Source organism: Gallinula chloropus (genome assembly GCF_964237585.1).
Source record: "Gallinula chloropus genome assembly, chromosome: 2".
Classification (NCBI taxonomy): domain Eukaryota; kingdom Metazoa; phylum Chordata; class Aves; order Gruiformes; family Rallidae; genus Gallinula; species Gallinula chloropus.
In genome coordinates, this window is record NC_140086.1 from 111349756 (window position 1) to 111369832 (window position 20077).

Here is a 20077-nt window from a genome sequence, read left to right on the forward strand (position 1 = left end):
CGCTGCTGGTTTGTGTCTCACCTTTCGCCTTGTCTCAGGCTGCGCCTGAGTGAGGAGCTCCCGCGGAGAAGGGGCTCTGCCGCCCTGGAGCAGCTCAGACTGTGCCGCATCCGGAAGGTGCTGCTGTCCCCCGCCTTGGTAAACCCCCGCCAGTATATTCTCCTCCGGGGTCCGCGTATGTGTGTCCTCGGGCGGGGCTCCTGAGGCGCGGGGCTCCTGAGGCGCGGGGCTCCTGAGGCGCGGGGCTCCTGAGGCGCGGGGCTCCTGAGGCGCGGGGCTCCTGAGGCGCGGGGCTCCTGAGACGCTGGCACTGTGGATGCAGCGCAGGGACTGTGTGAGGTAGAGGGTGTGTGGGGAGGGCTGCTCTGTCGGCAGCCTCCATGCAGTTGCAGCGGGTTGCCTAGTTAACATAACGATGGTAATTACCGAAGCGGGGGGGAAACGGATCGGCCGATTTGCCGGACACTGTTTCCTTTAAAGAGGTTGTGTTTGATCCGAAGGAAAACAAGGGATAAGCCCGTCGTTTTTATTTCTTTCCGGAAAGCACGGATGGAGCTGGCGCTGCCCAGCTGCCCCTCACCTTCTCCGCAGCTTTGGGGTCGAGTATGTTCAGGTTTGTCCCACTCATGGCATAGCATAGGCGTGGAGCTATGAGTTTTGAACAAGGGTAGCGTTTTCGCCAAGCTGCCTGCAAAAGGATTAATATCCTCTATCTTCCCCCTCCCCCCTCTTCTTAAAATAACAGTAGGTACGGAGCAGAAAAGCTGATTTGTGCCCTGTTTGACCGACTTCTTTAGTCATGTCACTAGACCATCTTCAAGGCGATTACTTGGGGGTTTTGATGCTGTCTATGTCTTGATTTACTTTTCTGAAAATAAGATCTTTTGTAGAAGACTTGCATCAGAATCTTTTTTCCTGGTGTTCCTTGGTATGAGAGAACCTCAGTTCTATAACTTTGATAACTTATACTACTGTCTTAATGTTTGCTACAGAAGGCTTTTACCAGTTTAAAAAAGGCTGCTATTATTTTTTTTTGTTCATATAACTAGCAGTGTCTATCTCAGCTATTTTGTGAACTAATGACAAGAGGTTTCCTAAGGTTTCTGAACTATATAACCAGAAACCTGAAATCAATATTTATTTAGCTCACACTACAGCAATGTGTATACTCCATTAAAGGTGTTTACAAAGACAAAATTGTTTATATATGCTAATGCTGTTTGTATATATTAACACTGTTCATGCTCTAACAGTAGGTTTTTTCCTTTTCAGTAAAGAAGAATGTCTTTGTTTAAAGCTAGAGACTGGTGGTCCACCGTACTTGGAGAAAAGGAAGAATTTGACCAAGGCTGTCTCTGTGTTGCTGATGTTGATAATAGTGGCAGTGGACAAGGTAAATTCAGAATTATGCGGCTCCTGACTTTTAAGCTCTACTGCTGCAGGTTTGCTTTGACAAATGTATACTGAAAGCTTGTTAGCTAGGCCAGTTAGTTTAAGCCTGCTGTCTGTAATGTGTCCTTATAGGTTGAAGAATACAAATTCAATGCCATTTGTCTTTGTATATTTGTAGGTTTCTAAACCTTTTATTTCTTGCTTGTGTTTAGTAGTACATTTCTCTTATGTCTTAGTCCTTCAATTGTAGATGTCTTTAAAATAAAACACTTTCAGTTAGTCATGGGAGCAAACACACATTGTAGGTCACTGGAAGAAAAAATAAGGGTGTGGGGTGAAAGGAAGGTGAGAGCTAATAAACTAGAAGTTTAGAAAAACAACCAACCTTTTCTGCCTGGAAAATAAGGGGCCATTGAAATAAGTGACTGAGTAAACCCTGCTTCTCTATGTAGTCATTAATAATGTGGAAATAAAGTGTGGAACTGAAGTGATGTGTCTGAGGATATATTTACAGCAGTTCATGAACTTTGCTGTCAGTGAGCTCTTGTGTGGTATATTCTGTGAATTAATAAATGTTTGGGATCTTTCTCTAGGATAGAGTCATGTTACTTTTGGAGTTTGAATTTTGCTCAGTAGAGGTGTTTGAGTTTGATTTCACCATTGCCATAATATTTTAAAGTTATTTTAATTTTAGATTGTCCACTTTCAGGAGTATTTGAACAAAAACACTGCTTTGGTGTATATTTGCAGTAGAAATTCATAGAACCTTTTAGCTTGGAAAAGACTGAGACTAACACTGCCAAGTCCACTACTAAGCCACGTCCCTAAGTGCCACATCTACAGGTCTCAAATACCTCCAGGGATGGTGACTCAACCACTTCCCTGAGCAACCTGTTCTAATGCTTGGTGACCCATTCACAATCAAGACATTTTTCCGATGTCCAACCTAAGCCTCCCCTGGTGCAACTTGAGGCTATTTCCTCTTGTCCTATCACTTGTTTCTTTGAAGAAGAGACTAGCATCCAGCTGGCTACAACTGCTGTTCAGGTTGGTAGAAGGTCTCCTCTCAGTTTCCTTTTCTCCAGACTAAACAACCCCAGCTTCCTTAGCTCTTCCTCATAAAGACCTGTTCTTTAGACCCTTCACCAGCTTTGATGCCGTTCTTTAGACACAGTCCACCACCTCAGTGTCTGTCTTGTAGTAAAGGGCCCAAAACTGAACACAGTACTTGAGGTTCAGCTGCACCAGTACCACATCCAGGGGGACAATAGCTTCCCTAGTCTTGCTGGCCATGCTATTTCTGATACAAGCCAAGATGCTGCTGGTTACGTTGGCTACCTGGGTGTGCTGCTGGCTCATATTCACCTGGAAACCATATTCACCTGGCCAACCCTTTCAGATCTTTCTCTGCTAGGCAGCCTTCCAGCCACTCTTCCCCAAGCCTGTAGCACTGCACGTAGTGGTTGTAACACCAGCACAGGACATTCAGCCTTGTTGAACTTTGTGCAGTTGTCCTTGGCCCATTATTCCAGCCTGCCGTGATCCCTCTGTAGAGCCTTCCTATGATCAAGCAGATCAATGCTCCGCACAACTTAGGGTCATCTGCAAACGTACTGGGGGTGCACTCAATCCCCTCATCCAGGTCATTGATAAAGATACTTAACAGAAATGGCCTCAACGCTGAGCCCTGGGGAACACCACTTGTGACTGGCCACCAGCTGGAGTTAACCTTGTTCACCACAGCTCTTTGGGCCTGGCCCACCAACCAGTTATTTTTACTCATCAAAGACCATGCCTTTCCAAGCTGTGAGGAGCCAGGTTCTCCAGGAGCATATTTTTGGGAAACTGTCAGAGGCTTTAGTAAAGTCCAGGTAAGCAACATTCATAGCTTTTCCCTTGTCCACTAAGCAGGTCACCTTGTTACAGAAGAAGTTGGTCAAGCAGGAACTGCTTTTCCTAAATCCACACTGACTGGGCTTGAAAACCTGGTTGTCCTCTATGTGCCACTTGATTGCGCTCAAGATGATCTGCTTCATAACCTTCCTTGACAACAAGGGCAGACTGACAGGCCTCTAGTTCCCCAGGTCTTCCTTCCAGCCCTTCTTGTGGATGGGCGTCACATTTACTAACTCCCAGTCAATTGAGACCTCCTTGTTTAGCCAGGACTATTGATAATTGATGGAAAAGTGGCTCTGTGAGCACTTCCTCCAGCTCCTTCAGTACCTTTCAGAGGATCCCATCTAACTCCATAGACTTGGGTGTGTCTTAAGTGGTGCAGCAGGTGCGTAACCATTTCCCCTTGGATTATGGTGGCTTCATTCTGCTCCCTGTCTTCCAGCTCAGGGAGCTGGGCACCCAGAGAACAACTGGGATTGTTCTGAGTTGTTCTGGGGTTGAGACTGAGGCAAAGAAGGCATTCAGTACCTCAGCCTTTTCCTCATCCTTTGTCGCTGTTTCCCCCTGTATCCAATGAATGATGGAGATTCTCCTTAGCCCTCCTTTGGTTAACATATTTATATAAACATTTTTTAATTGTCTTTGACAGCAGTAGTGAGATTGGGTTCTAGTTGGGCTTTGACTCTTCTAATTTTCTCACTTCACCAACCTCACAACGTTTTTGTAGCCCTCCAGAGTTGCGTGCCCCTTTTTCCAAAGGCCATAAGCTCTTTTTTTGTCCTGAGTTCCATCCACAGCTCTCTGTTCAGCCAGGCTGGTGGTCTTCCCTGACAGCTTGCCTTTCAGCACATGAGGACGGCTGGTTCCTGTGCCTTTATGATGTTCTTGAAGAATGTTCAGTCTTCTTGGACTCCTTTGCTCTTCAAGTCAGCCTCCCAAGCGCAGTGTCAATCAATCTCCTAAACAGGCCAAAGTCTGCCCTCCAGAACTCCATGGTATCAATTCTGCTGACCCCACTTCCTTACCTTCCCAAGAATCAAAAATACTATGATTTCAGGATCACTGTGCCTAAGGATGGCCTCCAACCACCACATTAAGTCTCTCTGTTTGCAAACAGCAGGTCTAGCGAGGTGCCTTCCCTGTCTGGCTCACTTACCAGCTGTTAGCTTCCACACGTCAGGAACCTGTTTCCTCTCTGCTCTATTGTATTTCCAGCAAACATCTGCTAAGTTCACACCCGCCTTGAGAACTGGGACTAGCAACTGTAAGACTGCTTCCAGCTGCTTATAGAATATTTCTCCTGCCTCATCATCCTGGTTGGGTGGTCTGTAACAGACTCCCACCATGGTATCTGCCTTGGCCTTCCTCCTCATTCTTACTGGTAAACACCCATTTCTATCAACACCCTTGTCAAGCTGTAGAAGGGAAGTAGATGGTTGCAATTGCCAAACCACAGGTCAAAATGTCCTCATTTCACCTTACCTACTATTAAGGAATTAATTATTAAAATGGATTTAGTTTACTGCTGATAGAATATTTGCTACTGTTCTGAGGAAAAGATAAGAGTGGAGAAGGCAGTCAGTATTATCTGAATTGAGGGTCTTGAGGGGTCCCAGTTTTGTGGCTGAAGAAGAGAGGAAGCAAGCAGCTGTTCTGAGCTTTTGGCTTGGCCTGCTGTGGAACTATGCTAAGCCTCTAGAGCCTGATGAACTTGGTTTAGGAGTATTTCTTGTGGACAAGTTTTATTGGCTTTGATTTTGATCTGCATTGATATGATGACCTATATCTAAAAAAAAAGGTAAGTGCTGACAGCCAACTTGGATTGTTGCCTCATGGGAAGCCCCTCTTTCCGGGGGGGGTGTGTGTGTGTGTGTGTGTTCATTAATACTTTTTTGTAATTCACTAGCAACCAAATGACTCCTTTCTTAAAATACCAATTCCAGAATAAGTCTGATGTAGCTATTGCATTCCTCTTTGAGAAGATGAATCAGTCTCAGTGATCTTGAGGTTTAGCTTTGTTGAACTGAAGTAGTAATTATCTGGCTTTTGTTTGCATTTGGATAAATATCATCAGTCTCAATTTTAAAACTTTACACTTCTGCTGGTGTGATATGTGTATGCACAAATCCAAGGTATAGGATGCTGAAAGTTTGAACTACTCTTCAAAACTAGAACAGGACACTTTAAGAAGTGTGAACATAATTCTGAAATGATGGAATAGTAACAATGGCCCGTGGCACCATTGTTATAATAACCATATGGAACCTTTTGGTGACAGGTTCTTGTGGATTTGCAGAAAAGCTAATTGCTAATCTTAATTTAGAAGACAGACCATAATCAACATCAATTCAATCGTGTAAATATTCTATCACTTTAGGGTATTCTTTGAAGCACTTCTAAAGCAGATTCAATTCCACATGTATTCTGAAGTCTTTTGTTATTTTTTTGTAGATAAAATTATTGTGGGCAGTTACATGGGATATCTCAGAATCTTTAATCCACATCCTGTGAAACCTGGGGAAGGAGTACAAGCTGAAGACTTGCTCTTGGAAGTGCAGTTACGAGAACCAATATTGCAAGTGGAAGTGGGAAAATTTGTTTCGTAAGTCACTGCAGGCTACGTTGCTGTTTACTTATGGCTTGCATATGACTTTGCTTTCTTTCTTTTGGGGGGTGAGTTGTCAGTTTACAGACAGATGAATTGTGTGGTATGCATTTTATCTGCTCTTGAATCATCTGGATATGAGAGAATCTTTACTTAATATATATGTAGAGGGTAATCTTCCAGATACTTGTACTATTTTTAAAAATATCTAACAGGAAAAACCTTACATTGAACTTTTTTATTTGTTACAAAAACTTGAGTAATGACTTATGATCTAGGATGTGATATTGTCCAGGTGTTTTGGGTTCAGTAGAGGATTGAAGAATTCAGTGGAAGTAACTGGACAGGTAGAGGAGACATGCTATGACTTTAAGGAAAAGGCCTTCTGTTTAATTGGCTGTAACAGAATTTACTTAGAACTTTATTTTTAAAATGAGAGAAAAACCCAAATGAGCATGAGGAACATCACTCCAGACAAATATTCAGCAACTTTTGCTGCAGAATATACTACTTTGGTTTGGAGGGAGGAAGAACGTTAATGTCAGATTCTTAGTTTATGACTTCTGCCTTTATAGTTTAATTTAGGTTCCATGTAGCTGGTACAAAAGTGAATTGAAAAAAGAAAAAAGTAATTTATTTCATTGCTGAATAGTACTTACTTGCAGCAATGATCATCATATCCATTTGGGTTTTGGATGAATTAACAGCACCTCCTTTGAAATGAATTTCAAGATAAACTGGGAAAATAGTTGACTTGCTTAAATCTGTAAATATGGTCTTAACAGATTCATTTTAAATTTTAAATTAACTTGTAATAATGCAGCATTAATTTAGGAAGATTATTATTTTTGAGTTTTTATGCTAGCATCTAACACCCAAACTTTTGGATTTGGCCCATGCCAGAAAGTAATGTCAACACCTTACTTGAATGTTATCCTGTATGTGTTTTGCTTGAAATTTATCTGAAAACAGTGCTATTTTAATCTGCTTTACAGTGGTACTGAAGGACTTCATCTGGCTGTGTTGCATTTCCGAAAGCTCTCAGTGTACGCTGTTTCAGGTTAGTTGACGCATAGAAGTCTTATAGTGATTCCAAGTGCATTCTGAAACTTGGATTAGGTTAAATGTGAAACTTGGTATATACAGTGTTTTGTAGAGCTGTGGTCATGTTCTCCTGCTCAAATTCATGTATGAAGAGGAAACTTTAGTTTAGGTCTATATATTTCCCAGTGGTTAACAGATTTGGTCATGTGCTCAGTGCTTGAGATGCTATGAAGTGTCTATGGTTGGGAGTGCTTGTGAACAACTAATTCTCATTATAGTTTCAGGAGTGAGGGCTACTGTTCAGTATGCTAATGAACAAATGGTTGTTTAATGACAACTTATTTAGCTCTTTAAAAATGAAACAATTCTAATTATTTCTGAACTCGGAAACCCAGATAATTTCTTAGAAAACCCAAATGCTGGTAATGTAGCTCAAGAGAAGAGAGGAGGTAAGATAGTGATAAGGTGACACCACTGCTCTTTCTTAAATCTTTCTTTTGCTGCCTTTCTCTGGAACTGCTAAATGCTGTGTTGTGTATGTAAGGAGTCAAATCACAAAATACTTATTATGTGCATTGAATTCTTTCTAATATATGCTTAAAACAGAGATTTAAGAGATCTATTAATTATACCCTCATCGTCAAAATTCAATAGACAACTGTACATTGTTCATGTTCTCTGTGCAGGAATAGCTGTGGTTCCCTTTATTACAAGAGCGTGGTTTTCTTGTAGGAGGAGCTTGCTTCCTATTCACAGCTTTGTAGGCAGATAGAATCTGGAAACAGAGCATGTGTTTGTAACCTGTTTGCCTTCTAGTTATCTAGAAAAACAGAGCATGTGTTTGTAACCTGTTTGCCTTCTAGTTATCTAGAAGCAACTGGAAAACTGATCTTTTTTCAGTGCATCTACTCTGAGATGTACTTGCAGTTTTCATGCTTTCCCTTCTCTAATTGTGCTTATTTTTTTATGATTGTAGTACAATCCAGTACAATATTTATTAAAACAATTGATTTTAAAATTTGCATTAATGGCATAGAACAATAAGTCTGTCTAGAACTTTTTTTTAGTTGCAGTTTGCTGTTTGGTCTACATGACCTTACTTTTATCATTACTTAAATTCTTCAATTGTACAATAATAGACTCTTTATACTAATTTGTAAGCATTCATGCTGCTATGGTAATTTCTGTCATTTGAACAGGAACTTTTGAACAACCACCTTTAAGTAATAATGATCATTATTTAAGCTTCCACGCAAACTACACTTTCATAAAGTGGGTTTTTTACTTGCTTTATACATGTTCCCATATCTGTTATCGATAATAAAACAATTACACTGCTTCTTCTCAACAAACGAAATCTTTCAGGGCTCACTGAAGTATGCCCTAGCTATTGTATTACAGTCAGTGTACACACTTTCTAAGTCACTTTTCCTCAGCTGTTGCTGCTTAGGTAGTTACTTACCCAGCCAGTGCTTTTTTCCTCGTGTCTGTTCCAGTCTTTGCCCTTACTTGGCCCTGGTTTGGGGCAATTGCTTAGAAGCCATATTGGAGTTTAGTTGGAGATATTGCCTAAAGGTCAGCATAAGCTGCAAACTTTCATAGCATGTTGTTTAAGGTAGTGTTGGAATAATGCTTGTGTAATTAAAGCTGTGGTAGGATTTAGCTGAGATACCATTCACTCAAAACATCTTATTCTCTGCTGATTTGACTGTTCTCAAAGTGATGATCTTTTTTTTTTTCACTTGCTAATACTAGTCCTTAAGTCGTCTACATGATAAAGAAGTTTATCTTCCTCAGATGCAGGAAAGACTTGATTATCAAAAGGGAGGCTCTAACTTAAGTTTCTTTAGAAAGACTTCTTGAATTTCTGCCAGTTCCCTGAGGGAGTCAGGAAACTGAAGTCCCTGCAGGCCTTTTCAGAGAACGATCTATGTGATGTATATCACAAAACTGTTTTTGTTACATATGTTTGTCTCTTATGTTTGTGTTCTTGATCACTGCATTGAATTTCAGACAGAGTAACAGCAAGTGATAAATAAGCCCTAAGTGTAGCTTCATCAAATTACAGCTAGTGACTAGAGATTAATTTGAGATGAGGACTGTTGCAGGTGAGGATACCTGTTGGATACCTGTTATTCACTGAATAACCAGAGAACCATAAGAATTCCCCTTTGAGCAGGCTTTTTTCCTGATTTTAGAGCTCTTTCTAACATGTAAAAAGGTACATTTAAGAAATAAAGTCTCAGCCTCTTGCTAAGTCTTTACACCATATTTAGTATAATGAGATTTTATCTCTGGTTCTGGCCTTTAGGAATTTTGTAGCTTGGTGATCTCTTTAAAGAAGGCAGCAGTGTGATCCTTAATACCTCTGAGTCACTGGGAGTAAGTTATAGTTTTGCACTTTGTTTATAACTGGCACTCCCTTACTTCTTCCACGTTGTGTGGATCAAAGATATAAATATATACCCTTGTGTTTTTTTGTAGGAACTCTGGGAAATGTAGAACATGGGAATCAGTATCAGATTAAACTGATGTATGAGCACAATCTTCAGAGAACTGCTTGTAATATGACTTATGGTCCATTTGGTGGTGTAAAAGGTAAGCTCCTTGTTGCATATTTGTTATTTGTTGTTTAACTGTTGATGGTTTAGGATTAACTTTGAGTTTTGAGTGGCAACATGATGCTGCTGTCTAGAGGAAACCGTTCTATAAATTATGGTACCTTTTATCTGCTGCATGTAGAAATAAGAAAAGTTCAAATGAGCCAAAGAATATTAAACACAGTATAGTTGTTTCCTTATATCTTGAACACGATATGAATTCACAAGGATAATACTGAATGTTACAAAACCCTTGGATCTTCCCTTGTAAAACACTTCAACATCTAAAATAATAGTTGTCTTCTATGCTTTAATTCTGTTTTGCTTTTCTGCAACTTGCTTATCCTGGACAAAGAAAAAAGTTAACATACTTGTTCTCCGAACCTAAAATACCAAGTGTCTTTAAAGATATGTAATGCAGACTTAAAAAAATATTTAAACTTTGATTGGAAAAACATAACAGTAATTACTGTTGTAGTAGTTGTAGTTGTACTTGTAGTTGTAGTTGTACTGTTGTGTTTGTAGTTTCGAATGAGTTTAATAGATACCAGTCTTTTTTGAACTTGAACAATTATGAATGTTTTTGTGTTCTAATCTGGAAACATTTCAGTTTGCTTTACATGAAATCTTTCTCTTCAGAAGTTGTTTCCTCAGCAATATTGGGGGGTGGTAGTCATCTATAAAAGTAGTGTCATAGAATCACAGAATGGTTTATGTTGGAAGGGATCTCAGAGATCATGTAGGTTCAACCCCCTGCCATGGGTAGGGACACTCCGCACTAGATCGGATTGCTCAAAGCCCCACCCAACCTGGCCTTGAATACTGCTAGGGGATGGGGCTTCCACAGCTTCTCTAGGAGACAGTTCCAGTGCCTCCCTAACCTGCCAGTGAAGAATATTCTCCTAATGTATAAATCTGTCCTCTTTTAGTTGAAACCCATCACCCCTTCTCCTGTCTCTACTCTCCATCTTTCCTGTAGGCCTTCAGTTAGGTTCCGTAAGGCTGCAATAAGGTCTCCACTGAGCCTTCTCTTCTCCAGGCTGAACAAGCCCAACTCTCAGCCTGCCCTCAGAGGAGGGGTGCTCCAGCCCTTTGAGCATCATCGTGACTCTCCTCTGGACTCCCTCCAGCAGCTCCATGCCTTTTTTGTACAGGGAACCCCAAAGCTGGACACAGTACTCCAGGTGGTGTCTACTGTCCCTACTATTGGCAGAGTGATATCGCTTTATCAAGGCAGAAAGTCTTCTAAGTCAATATGGCAAATATACACAGATAATCCCTCAGTTCTGTGTTCTGTAATTATCTTCTAGTGGTAATTCTACAATGCTTTACCCTAAACTCAAAGTTGCCCCTGGGTTTAAATGCAGCTGACCAAAACCACTGAAGAGATCTTCACCGAATAATTTTGCACAAACACCTTGAGAAAAAATGGTCAACTCATATGGATGAGAAAGTGTTTATGCTATGAGGGTCTTGAGGGGTAGAGTGTATAGGCATGGGCATATTCTTATAAAAAGCAGAAAGACCATGCAGAGTTTCCTAAATCTGAGAAGTATGAATAATGTACTTCCTGGCATACTATAGTGGCATTGCAGTAATGGATGTGTTGAGGGCGTTGTAAGCTAAGAGTTCTGAGTGTCTGGAATGGTTCAGGGATAAAACAAATACCCATGTACCACCATGCAGCTCTGCAGAATAAACTCACTGGATTTTTGACAAGGATGCTTGTTTACCATGGAAATATGAGTAAAACTCAGACCACCAGCTCAGTCTTGATCTCAGACTCGTCTCTCATGTACCACAGGTGACCTGTGGGGAATGCAAGTAGGTAATGTTTACCTTAAATCCTAGTCAGCCAGACAAACACTTTTCAACACAAGGCTGGTCAAAATGTGGACTAATCCTGACAAAGCAGCAAGAACAGCAGAGGGAGCTCTGGTAAATTCTGCAAACTTTTGTTTTCTAGTAGCACTTCTGCCTGAGCATGTCAAGCTACTTGCCTTTTCCTTTCTTTTTCTTCGTGTTCCAGTTTGCATTACTGTGTTTATTGCTCAGGAAAAAGAATGACCTCAAGTCTTTATCTTGAGGTGGCAAAAATGTTAATAAAAAAAGAAGGCAGAGATTTGTGTTATGTCATAAATAATGCATGATGTTCCTGTTTGTAGATTTCCTGCCCTTTTTTATGTGCCTTTCCTGGACTGTCTGATTAGATTCTTTGTCAAGGATGTGCTTTTAATCTTGCCCCCCTAGGCTTTTGCAGTGAATCTGTTTCAGTTTTTTAAGTATCTTTAATACCCTGATCTTTCCTTGAGACTTAAGAATGACAGTGTTGCAGTTTTATTTCTGTCTTGCAAAACTAGCCAGAGTGAAACAGAAAGGAGGTCTATCAAGCATCATTAGTTTTAGTAAACAGATCCTTGTCCTGGTCTGGCCTGTAGTACTATCTATGTGTATCTTTGATTGATTTGTGGTACAATTAAGTGCCCATCAGTCTGTAAATAAATACTTTTTTTACTCTCTGCCTTCCATAGGCTTCTCTGTTAGCAGATGCCTGGCCAAGAAATCCAGTCTCTCTTGCCTTCAGCAGAGGTTAACTCATGGTAGTGTTGCAAGTGTGCAGCAGTGAGCTTGCTTTGCTAACAGTCTGACCTCTACACTATGCTCTTGAAGTGGACTAACAGAGCATAGGGAGGGTGTTTGTATTTATTGCATTCTGTTACTGCTGTGACTAATATGTATCTTACTGCTATAGTAAAGCATGCTTGAAACAATGTGAAGATGAAAGAGGCGCTGCAGAGGTCATGTTTGCACAGCTACTGAAGCCAACACAGAAGAATGGAAGTTGAACAGAAGGAAAGCATGTGTATAGGGAAAGTATGCTGTAGGAGTGTTGGGGAGGAGGGTTAATATAAGTCCTCCAGGAACACGGTCTTTCATCTGAGGAAGCAAAGAATGGTGAGGAGTTGACACAGAGCACTTGATCTATGAAGTTACTCAGTCTTGCTCAGATTTCTCTTGCTAAAGATTGTGCTTATTTTACTTTCCTATTAATCTTATACCTTCAGTGGTAAAGGAACTCATTCAACCCAGTCATACTAGTCAACACTGGCAAAAGAAAAAAGAGGATTGACTTTGTGTACACTGGTTTGTACTGATGTCCTCTAACACGTCCTTCAAGGTGTTCTGTCCTTTCTTGGGACAGTTATTTGAGTTCCAGTTAATGCTCTGTTTCTTTTTTGTTGGACTTCTAAACATTTGCTAGTTGATTAAATGTATACTTCCATAAACGATGAGTTCAGTACTGCTTGGCCTTACCTCAGATAAAATACTTGCCTCTTTGCATTCAGATTTCTCTTGTAATCATTCATAATATGATTTCTAACCATGTGCAGATGCACTCTGTGTTGTCTAGTTGGCCACTACAGCAGTGGGCTTAACTGAGATGCCAAGTGCTCTCTTAGTCTCTTGATGCTGTAAGGTTGCATAGTCAATTTTGAAAATGGGGATGTAAATCCAGTACATAGTTTCCATTTCCCATCCTGCATGTTTTTTGGCTTCTGTGGTGGCCTCTGCTCATTCCTGTGGATAAGCTTCATTTTCTTTGAAAAAGGAAAAAAACCTCCTCAAACAGTGAAGAAAGTGGCTGAGGCTTGCCTCTTCCTGGCTACTGCATTCTGCTTTATACAGAAGAACCCAATGGGGAAAGAGCTTGAGGATGCTCTCTTCTCCTGAAGAGCCTTCCACAGTGTGGGGTGGAGTAGGTAGGGTTGCAAGAGGTGCGTAAAACAGAAGTCTGAGTCTGGGTGACTGCTACTAAAATTGGGGAGAAGTTCTGTAAGTAAACATCGAGGTATGCATAAAGGTGTGGAAGGGAACTCTCAATCCAGCAGTTCTTTTAACTTCCTGAGTTGCTGAAGATCCTGCAGTTCCCTTTAAATCCTTACAGGGGCAGAAGAGACAGAGATTTGTTCAGACCAAACTTCAGTTTTTGTAATATGAGAGTTTGGTTTAGATCACATTGGAATAGAATCTGTTTCTCTAATGTACAAAGAAGCTTGGTGTCTGTATGATGCCTGTCTTTAAGGAGACACCACCTGAAATTTTTCACTTGAGTATTGTTTGACCTAGAGTCCTCTCAGAGCTTTTCAGAAATTAAGCAGAGTAGCTGTTACAAGCAAATGCTCTACTACTGTTTTGGTTTGGTTATGAAGCTCACCCTGTGCCAACTGAAGCTTTGTTAGGGAGGAGGAATTCTCACAGCTTCTATTACTATGGTAGCTAGGGAAGAATGGCTCTGCAGTAGTTTGACATGTTCAAAATATAGAAACAAACACCACTAAATGTCTATCACGTTCTCAGTCGACTTCCTCCAGTGTAAGTTTGTTCTCTTCTGTCCCTCCTTGTTTGTAGCAATCTTAGTCCCTTGTTTTGTTATAATTTGCTCTGTCAAACTGCAAATGTGCTTAGCTGAAATGTGATCGAGATGTAAAACATACCAAGTACACCTGTCACTTCTCACCGGGTGGTTTTTTGGTCTCTTTTTTTAAGGAAAATTGGTATTAGAAATTTCTCAGAGGAGAGAATTGAGAGGTAAACAAACATGTTTTGTAGACTAGTTGCTAGCAGCTTCATTCTTTCTAGTGTCTTCAGATGTTTTGATGCTGTGAGCAACTTTCACACATGGAAGAATTGACATAGATGTTCTCATCACAGGAACAGATGAAGACAATCAACAAGCCCATTTATTCAGTCTCGTCTCAGAAACTAAAAATCTAAATCAAAGAAATGATTGAAGCTATGGAATGAAAAAGACAAAGGCTGATAAGTTGTCCTGTGACTTGCATAGTTTAAGTGTGCATTTGTCTTTAAAACACCAGGGTGTGAATTGTGGTTATCACCACTAGATGGTCCTCTCATTACAGATGTTGTTTAGTAAACTGCATTTATACTTGAACTTATTCTACAGGTGTATTTACCACAAGACTTAATGAAGTATGGAAAACACAACAGCACTTTCTGAAAACTGGTATAGCTGAAAGAGTTTTATTGATTAAAACAAAATGTCTTCTGTTGGTTGTAACAAAGAAGTGAAATAATCTTGAGTCTTTCAGCAAAACTGTGAATGAGTCAGGGATGTGGGAAATAGCAAGGAAATCCTTTGGTATGTTCAGCTAGAATCCTACACAAAGCTAATGGAAACATTTTTAAGTAAAGTAAATAGAAAAAACCCACAAAGATGAAAACAAATACCAGGCACAGCGTGGGCAGAGTTAGTTGTGATTTACGACTTTAAAAATCTGTAGCAAAGGGAAGGATTACAATATAGAACTTTGCATTTCTTTGCTGCTCTAACTTCATATTTGCTCCTTCTGTCTCTGAATATTGCTGCTAAAATGAAAATGTGAAGCTATCAGGAAGTGTCACAGGAAGATCAACTAGTCGTTTTATATTTGAAAGATTAGGTATCATTAGCCCAGATTTTAAGAAATTGTACCTAATTTTTAAGTCACTGAGTTTTTTATGTAGAATGCATATATCTGCTTTTCATACTTCTGAACTCTTCCTTCTGATGTGAAACCTGTAAGCTGAGTTTCTCCTGCAATGTTCTCATTCTTTTAGAAAGGATGATTCATGATAAAGCCATGAGTTGTGCTGAACACTGTTTATTCAACGAAGTGAACTCTTAACCCAGCCACTAAATGTCATAGCCCTTAAGTAATGAACAGATTGTACAGTCTTCATGTTTTCCTTCAAATATAAAAATTAAAGAACTTGATGTGACTCTACTATGAGCTTTTTTGGTTTAATTTTTTAAAGAAAATGAAGGTGAAACAGCATACCCTTTTATTATTTGTATCCTACCCTTGCCTATGATGAGGACTGAACTGCACAAATAACCTTTTTCATAATATAATTTTTATAAGCTCAGGTTATACTATTATGACATCATGCAATTATGCCACCAGAGATTGTTGTAGTAACAATTCAACTCTCATTATATGAAGTCATGTTTGCTAATAGCTTACAATGTCTTGGAAAGCATATTCTGCTTTCATATGTGTAGTATGTCATTCTGGGTCTTTGTAAGATAGTTGAATCAAGTGCTAGATTATTGAGTAAGATTATCTGAAAAAAACTGATTGGTTTGTAATAGTGAGGGTATAGTTTGCATAGCTTTTGCTTATATTTTAGTTTGGGAGAGAAGTGAGAAAGTAACTGCGCATCTTAGGTCTGTTTAGAATCTTTGGTCACTGAAAAGCCAAACTCTCTCCTTACTACTACAACAAAGATGTGAGTTGAGTTTATCTAATGTGAGCAATTTATGCTTCTGTGGTTGCTATGTGGTGCCGAGGCAGATGCACTGGATTTACAACAGTGTGTATACCAGACACCATGAGATGTGCTGGTTTAGAACTCGTGTTTGTATACTGGGATAACATCTCTCAAAATGTCTTCTGTGGAGTAGCAAGATTCTAATGGGCAATTAAATAAAATAGTTTAAAATGATGTACTGGACTGGTAAACCATAACTAATGGAACTTCATTCAGCTGATTGAAAGTCAGTGCTGATAGAAAACTTCTGATAAATGAGTTGCTTATTTTGAGTTTGTTAAAAGAATGAAATGGCATGAATCAAGTGAGTGAATATAGTATCTTAGCTAAGAATCCTTTTGCTTTCTTGTTCTTCTATATACAGCAGTGTACGTCCAGTTCTTAAGGCATAAATCTGCTGTTAATCTAGAAATAGCCAAGTCTTAATCAATATTCTACATATTGTTTAATCTTAATTAAAGTTAAAACAATGTTTATTGAAAAGCAGAATTTTTTCTATGTTAAGTATGTAGTGATTAGATTTTGAGCCAGTATTGTTAAATTTTGTGATTGACATAATTTGATCATAGTTTTGTTCCATTCTTTATTTTTTTTTCAGTTCTAGCAAGAAAATGTCATTTATGTTCTTGTGTAGAATTTGTATCTCTTAGGGCTTGTTCTTTTAATTAAACTAATGCTGGATTGGATCTGTTTTAGCTGTGCAGAAACTTTGATTAATCAATTTACCAGTCTTGGCTTCAATTGTTTGAAGCAATAGGAGTTAACCATCCTCATGTGGTAATATATAAACTTCTTATAGATGATATCTCAGAGATATCTGAGAATTGTCAGCTGCTTCCTTATGATTTACATGAATTTACATATTGGTATGGTAGATTAGCAGGCAATTTACATGAGGAAAAACTAGTTCTTAATGCAAATAAATTCATATCACTTCATAATTAATTTTTATAGCCTTTTTCTAATATGATGTTTAGATAATTAGTGCTACATATATATAAATTTTGTACCTGCAACATGTAGAAATGAATTCTGTCTGGTGTCTTGTTCACATTGAGGGTATGTGACATGGTGTGTTGACCTGCCCTTAGAAAAAGCTGAGAAAGAGACACTGACTTGGAAAAGTACTCTAATTTCTGCATTACTGGTTTCTGCTGAATGGATTACAGCTCTGCTAGCTTATGGTCATTAGCCTGTACTTCTACATCTTGAGAAAGAGTCAATACATTGTTTGCTGCTCTTAAAAAGAGAGATTTACTGGTGTGGAGCCTGCTTGTAAGAAGTGATGGTGTTACACTCTTATGTAGGAAAAGAAAAATTTGTGCAGATTGGGCCACGATTTTGTTGTTTGCCTTGAGTCAGATGTGACTGATGTTTGAGGAAAGTGCATGTAAAAAATTGATGTTGAAATGATATAAGGAATGGAGAAGTGAGCTAAAGTAAAACCAAACCCACTATTACTTGAAGCTGAGGTGGCTTTGCAGGTTATTACATGAATTTCAGTGGTCAGTTGTGCATTAGACTGAATGGTGGGCAGGAGAGTAGCTCATACATGAATAAACTGTGTGTAAGGAGTGGATACAAAATTTAGAGCTTTGAAGGACTACTGTATGAAGCAAGTTTCCTGAGTTAATGTGTGATGTGCTCAGGAATTGTGTGGGTGATCACATGATGTAATAACCCTCACCTTTCCTAGGTGAAGGTTGAATTCTGTGATTGTTCTCCAAGGTGTAAGTGGTACGTTAAGGTGGGTGTATGAACGTTCTCAACACTTCCAGTTTGTTTTTTCAATTTATGTTAAGATTTTGCCTTCTACTTAAGAACTAAAGAAATGGCATATTGATAGCTTACCAATGGGACATACAAGATATTGGGTTATTCTTGAATAGAATACTAAATTTATTTAGTGACAGACACAATGAAAGCAAAGTTTAATAACCTTGCTTTCTTAGTTGCTGGGTAATTTTTCATGTTCACTTATAGATAATGGCTTTTTATTTTCACTGCAAAAGCCATATTACCATTTTCTGCGGTTCCACAAAATATACTTGCATTATCTAATAGTTAAATAATCTGTGAACCTCTTCAAATGAATTGATAAATTCTTTACAATTGGATGCTCCTAATAAGACACAGATTTTGTAATTTATTTTTTAATCTGAAACCTTACTGCCTTATATTGGCTTCCAGAATAGCTCAGATCTATTTGAAATTGTTTGGTGGATACTGTACCAGTGAAAGGAAATAATAAAACAATAGCAAAGGGAAGGAAAAAAGAAAATACAGCTTTGACATGAAAAAATTACAAGCAAAGAAGTGTGAAAATACCTTGAACCTATCTTTTTTTCCTCAGCAAATGGCCTTGCATTCATTTTACTTTTATTATAGCACTGGCCTAGAGGCAAACTATGTTGGAGTGTTACAACAAAGAGGGTGCTATACAGAGGAATTTTTTTAATAATGAAATACAACATATGTGTAAACCATGCAATCTTGTAACAGGAAACTTTATAAGAAGGGTAGACTGTGCTTAACTTTTCCACAATTCTGCAAGAATGAATTTTATTAGGTGTTAGTCAGAAAAAAATTATCAGCTGAGTTTTATGCTATAAGGTTAAACGATTCTTATGACTATGTTTAAATACAGCAGCAGTATAAATTTGGACTCTGATTTATTGGCTAGTTCTGTTAAGAAGCAGAATGTTTAACTGTTCCTTTCCTGTTAAATTGCTTCTGGATAAGGACAGATTATTTGAAAGGCTTGGTCTTTGTGAGGTTTGGTTTTTTTTTTTTATGGAATAGATCTGCTGATGACTACATCTAAATGGTTTCTCATGTAACTTTGGAAACCCCTTAGTATTTTTTTTAAATCATGCCATTAGAACCTCATCTCTGACTTGAACGTGTGAATGGAAAAATAATCAAGGAAAATGTTCTCTGAATCTCTTACCATCCGTTTCCTTTTACCTTATTCAACTTCTCTTAACAGTAGTGAGTATGATCACAGCCTAACTAAAGTAAAAACTCCCACTGCCTTCAGTATGCCAGAACTTTGCTTCAGTTTCACATTGCTAGATATATCACTCAATCTGCATTTCTTTTAAACAAAGCACTGTAATTAAAATTAATCAAACCAATTGTAGAAATACATAACTTTGGGAGCAGTTGTGTATGTAAGTGAAACACTTGTTTTTCAAAACTTTGATTTCATTTGATGCTTTTTCTAATTTCTTTTGTTGAAAGACACACAAATATGTGCAGTCATTGTGCACTGGTGGTATAAAATGTCTTGCATCTTGGATGTGGGGTTATGGCTTCTGCAGTATTCCTGCCAAGAATCAGCGAATGCCAAGCAGAACAATAATTACCTCATATGTTTTTAATAGTACATGTATATTAATAATGATCCAATCTTGCATTTGTCATTTTGGTGACATATTGTTGACTCATATTTAATTCATCATCCTATTCTAATCCCCAGATTCTTCATCTTAGTGCTGTTGCCTGCCATTCTCTGGTTTCCTGTGAGACAATTGTCTGAGATCATATCAGATGTTTTACTTAAGTTTAGAGATGCTGTCTCTAAAGTTTAGAAATGCAGTATAGATTACCCTGTCTGATAGTTTGGCATGATGAATTTTCTGTTACTTCAAACCTATGCACAGCTTCATTATTTACATATGTACTTTCTTATATGTTCCAGCATTTCTTGTGGATGCATATATCTATCAGGTTTGTTTGCTGCCCCATATTTTTTTCATCCAAAAGATTGTCATTCTAGTTTCCAACTATTTAGTCTCTTCTGTCTTCTCAAAGGGTCTTTCAGATATTTGTGTATGTAGCTTTTGTTTATTTTTCTAGTGTTCATCTGTGACTACTCCATTACAGAAAGTTTACGAGCTATAGAAATTAAAGTTGCCAAACTCCTGTTAATTGATTTTCCTAGAGGAGTGGAATATATCTTGCACAGTCTATGATGCTTTCCACTTTGTGTTATTAGGTTTGGTACAAATCTGTCCCATTAGAAAAAACTCTACTATGTAATTCCAGAGAGATTTTCTTGGAGGTTTTAGGTAATGGTGAGTAAGTCTGTGTGTATGCTCCAAACATAGAAAAGAATGCCAAGCAAAGACAATGAATACAGTTTGCCTGTATCAAAAATGAGAGGGAACAGACTAGCAAGGGGAGATAAAAATAAGTCAAAACG

At 38.7% G+C, this 20077-nt stretch overlaps 1 protein-coding gene across 1 annotated transcript in view; it reads left to right on the forward strand.

The window, feature by feature from the left end:
* Positions 1 to 1281: 1281 nt before the first annotated feature.
* The window catches only part of BBS9 (Bardet-Biedl syndrome 9), a gene marked incomplete at both ends in the record, with an annotated part of 174741 nt that continues 155945 nt past the window's right edge, over positions 1282 to 20077 (forward strand). Inside the window, 4 exons of the mRNA XM_084260646.1 lie at positions 1282 to 1393; positions 5740 to 5890; positions 6889 to 6953; positions 9422 to 9535. Of these exons, the coding sequence (XP_084116772.1) occupies positions 1282 to 1393; positions 5740 to 5890; positions 6889 to 6953; positions 9422 to 9535 (442 nt within the window). The remainder of the gene's footprint in view (positions 1394 to 5739; positions 5891 to 6888; positions 6954 to 9421; positions 9536 to 20077) is intronic.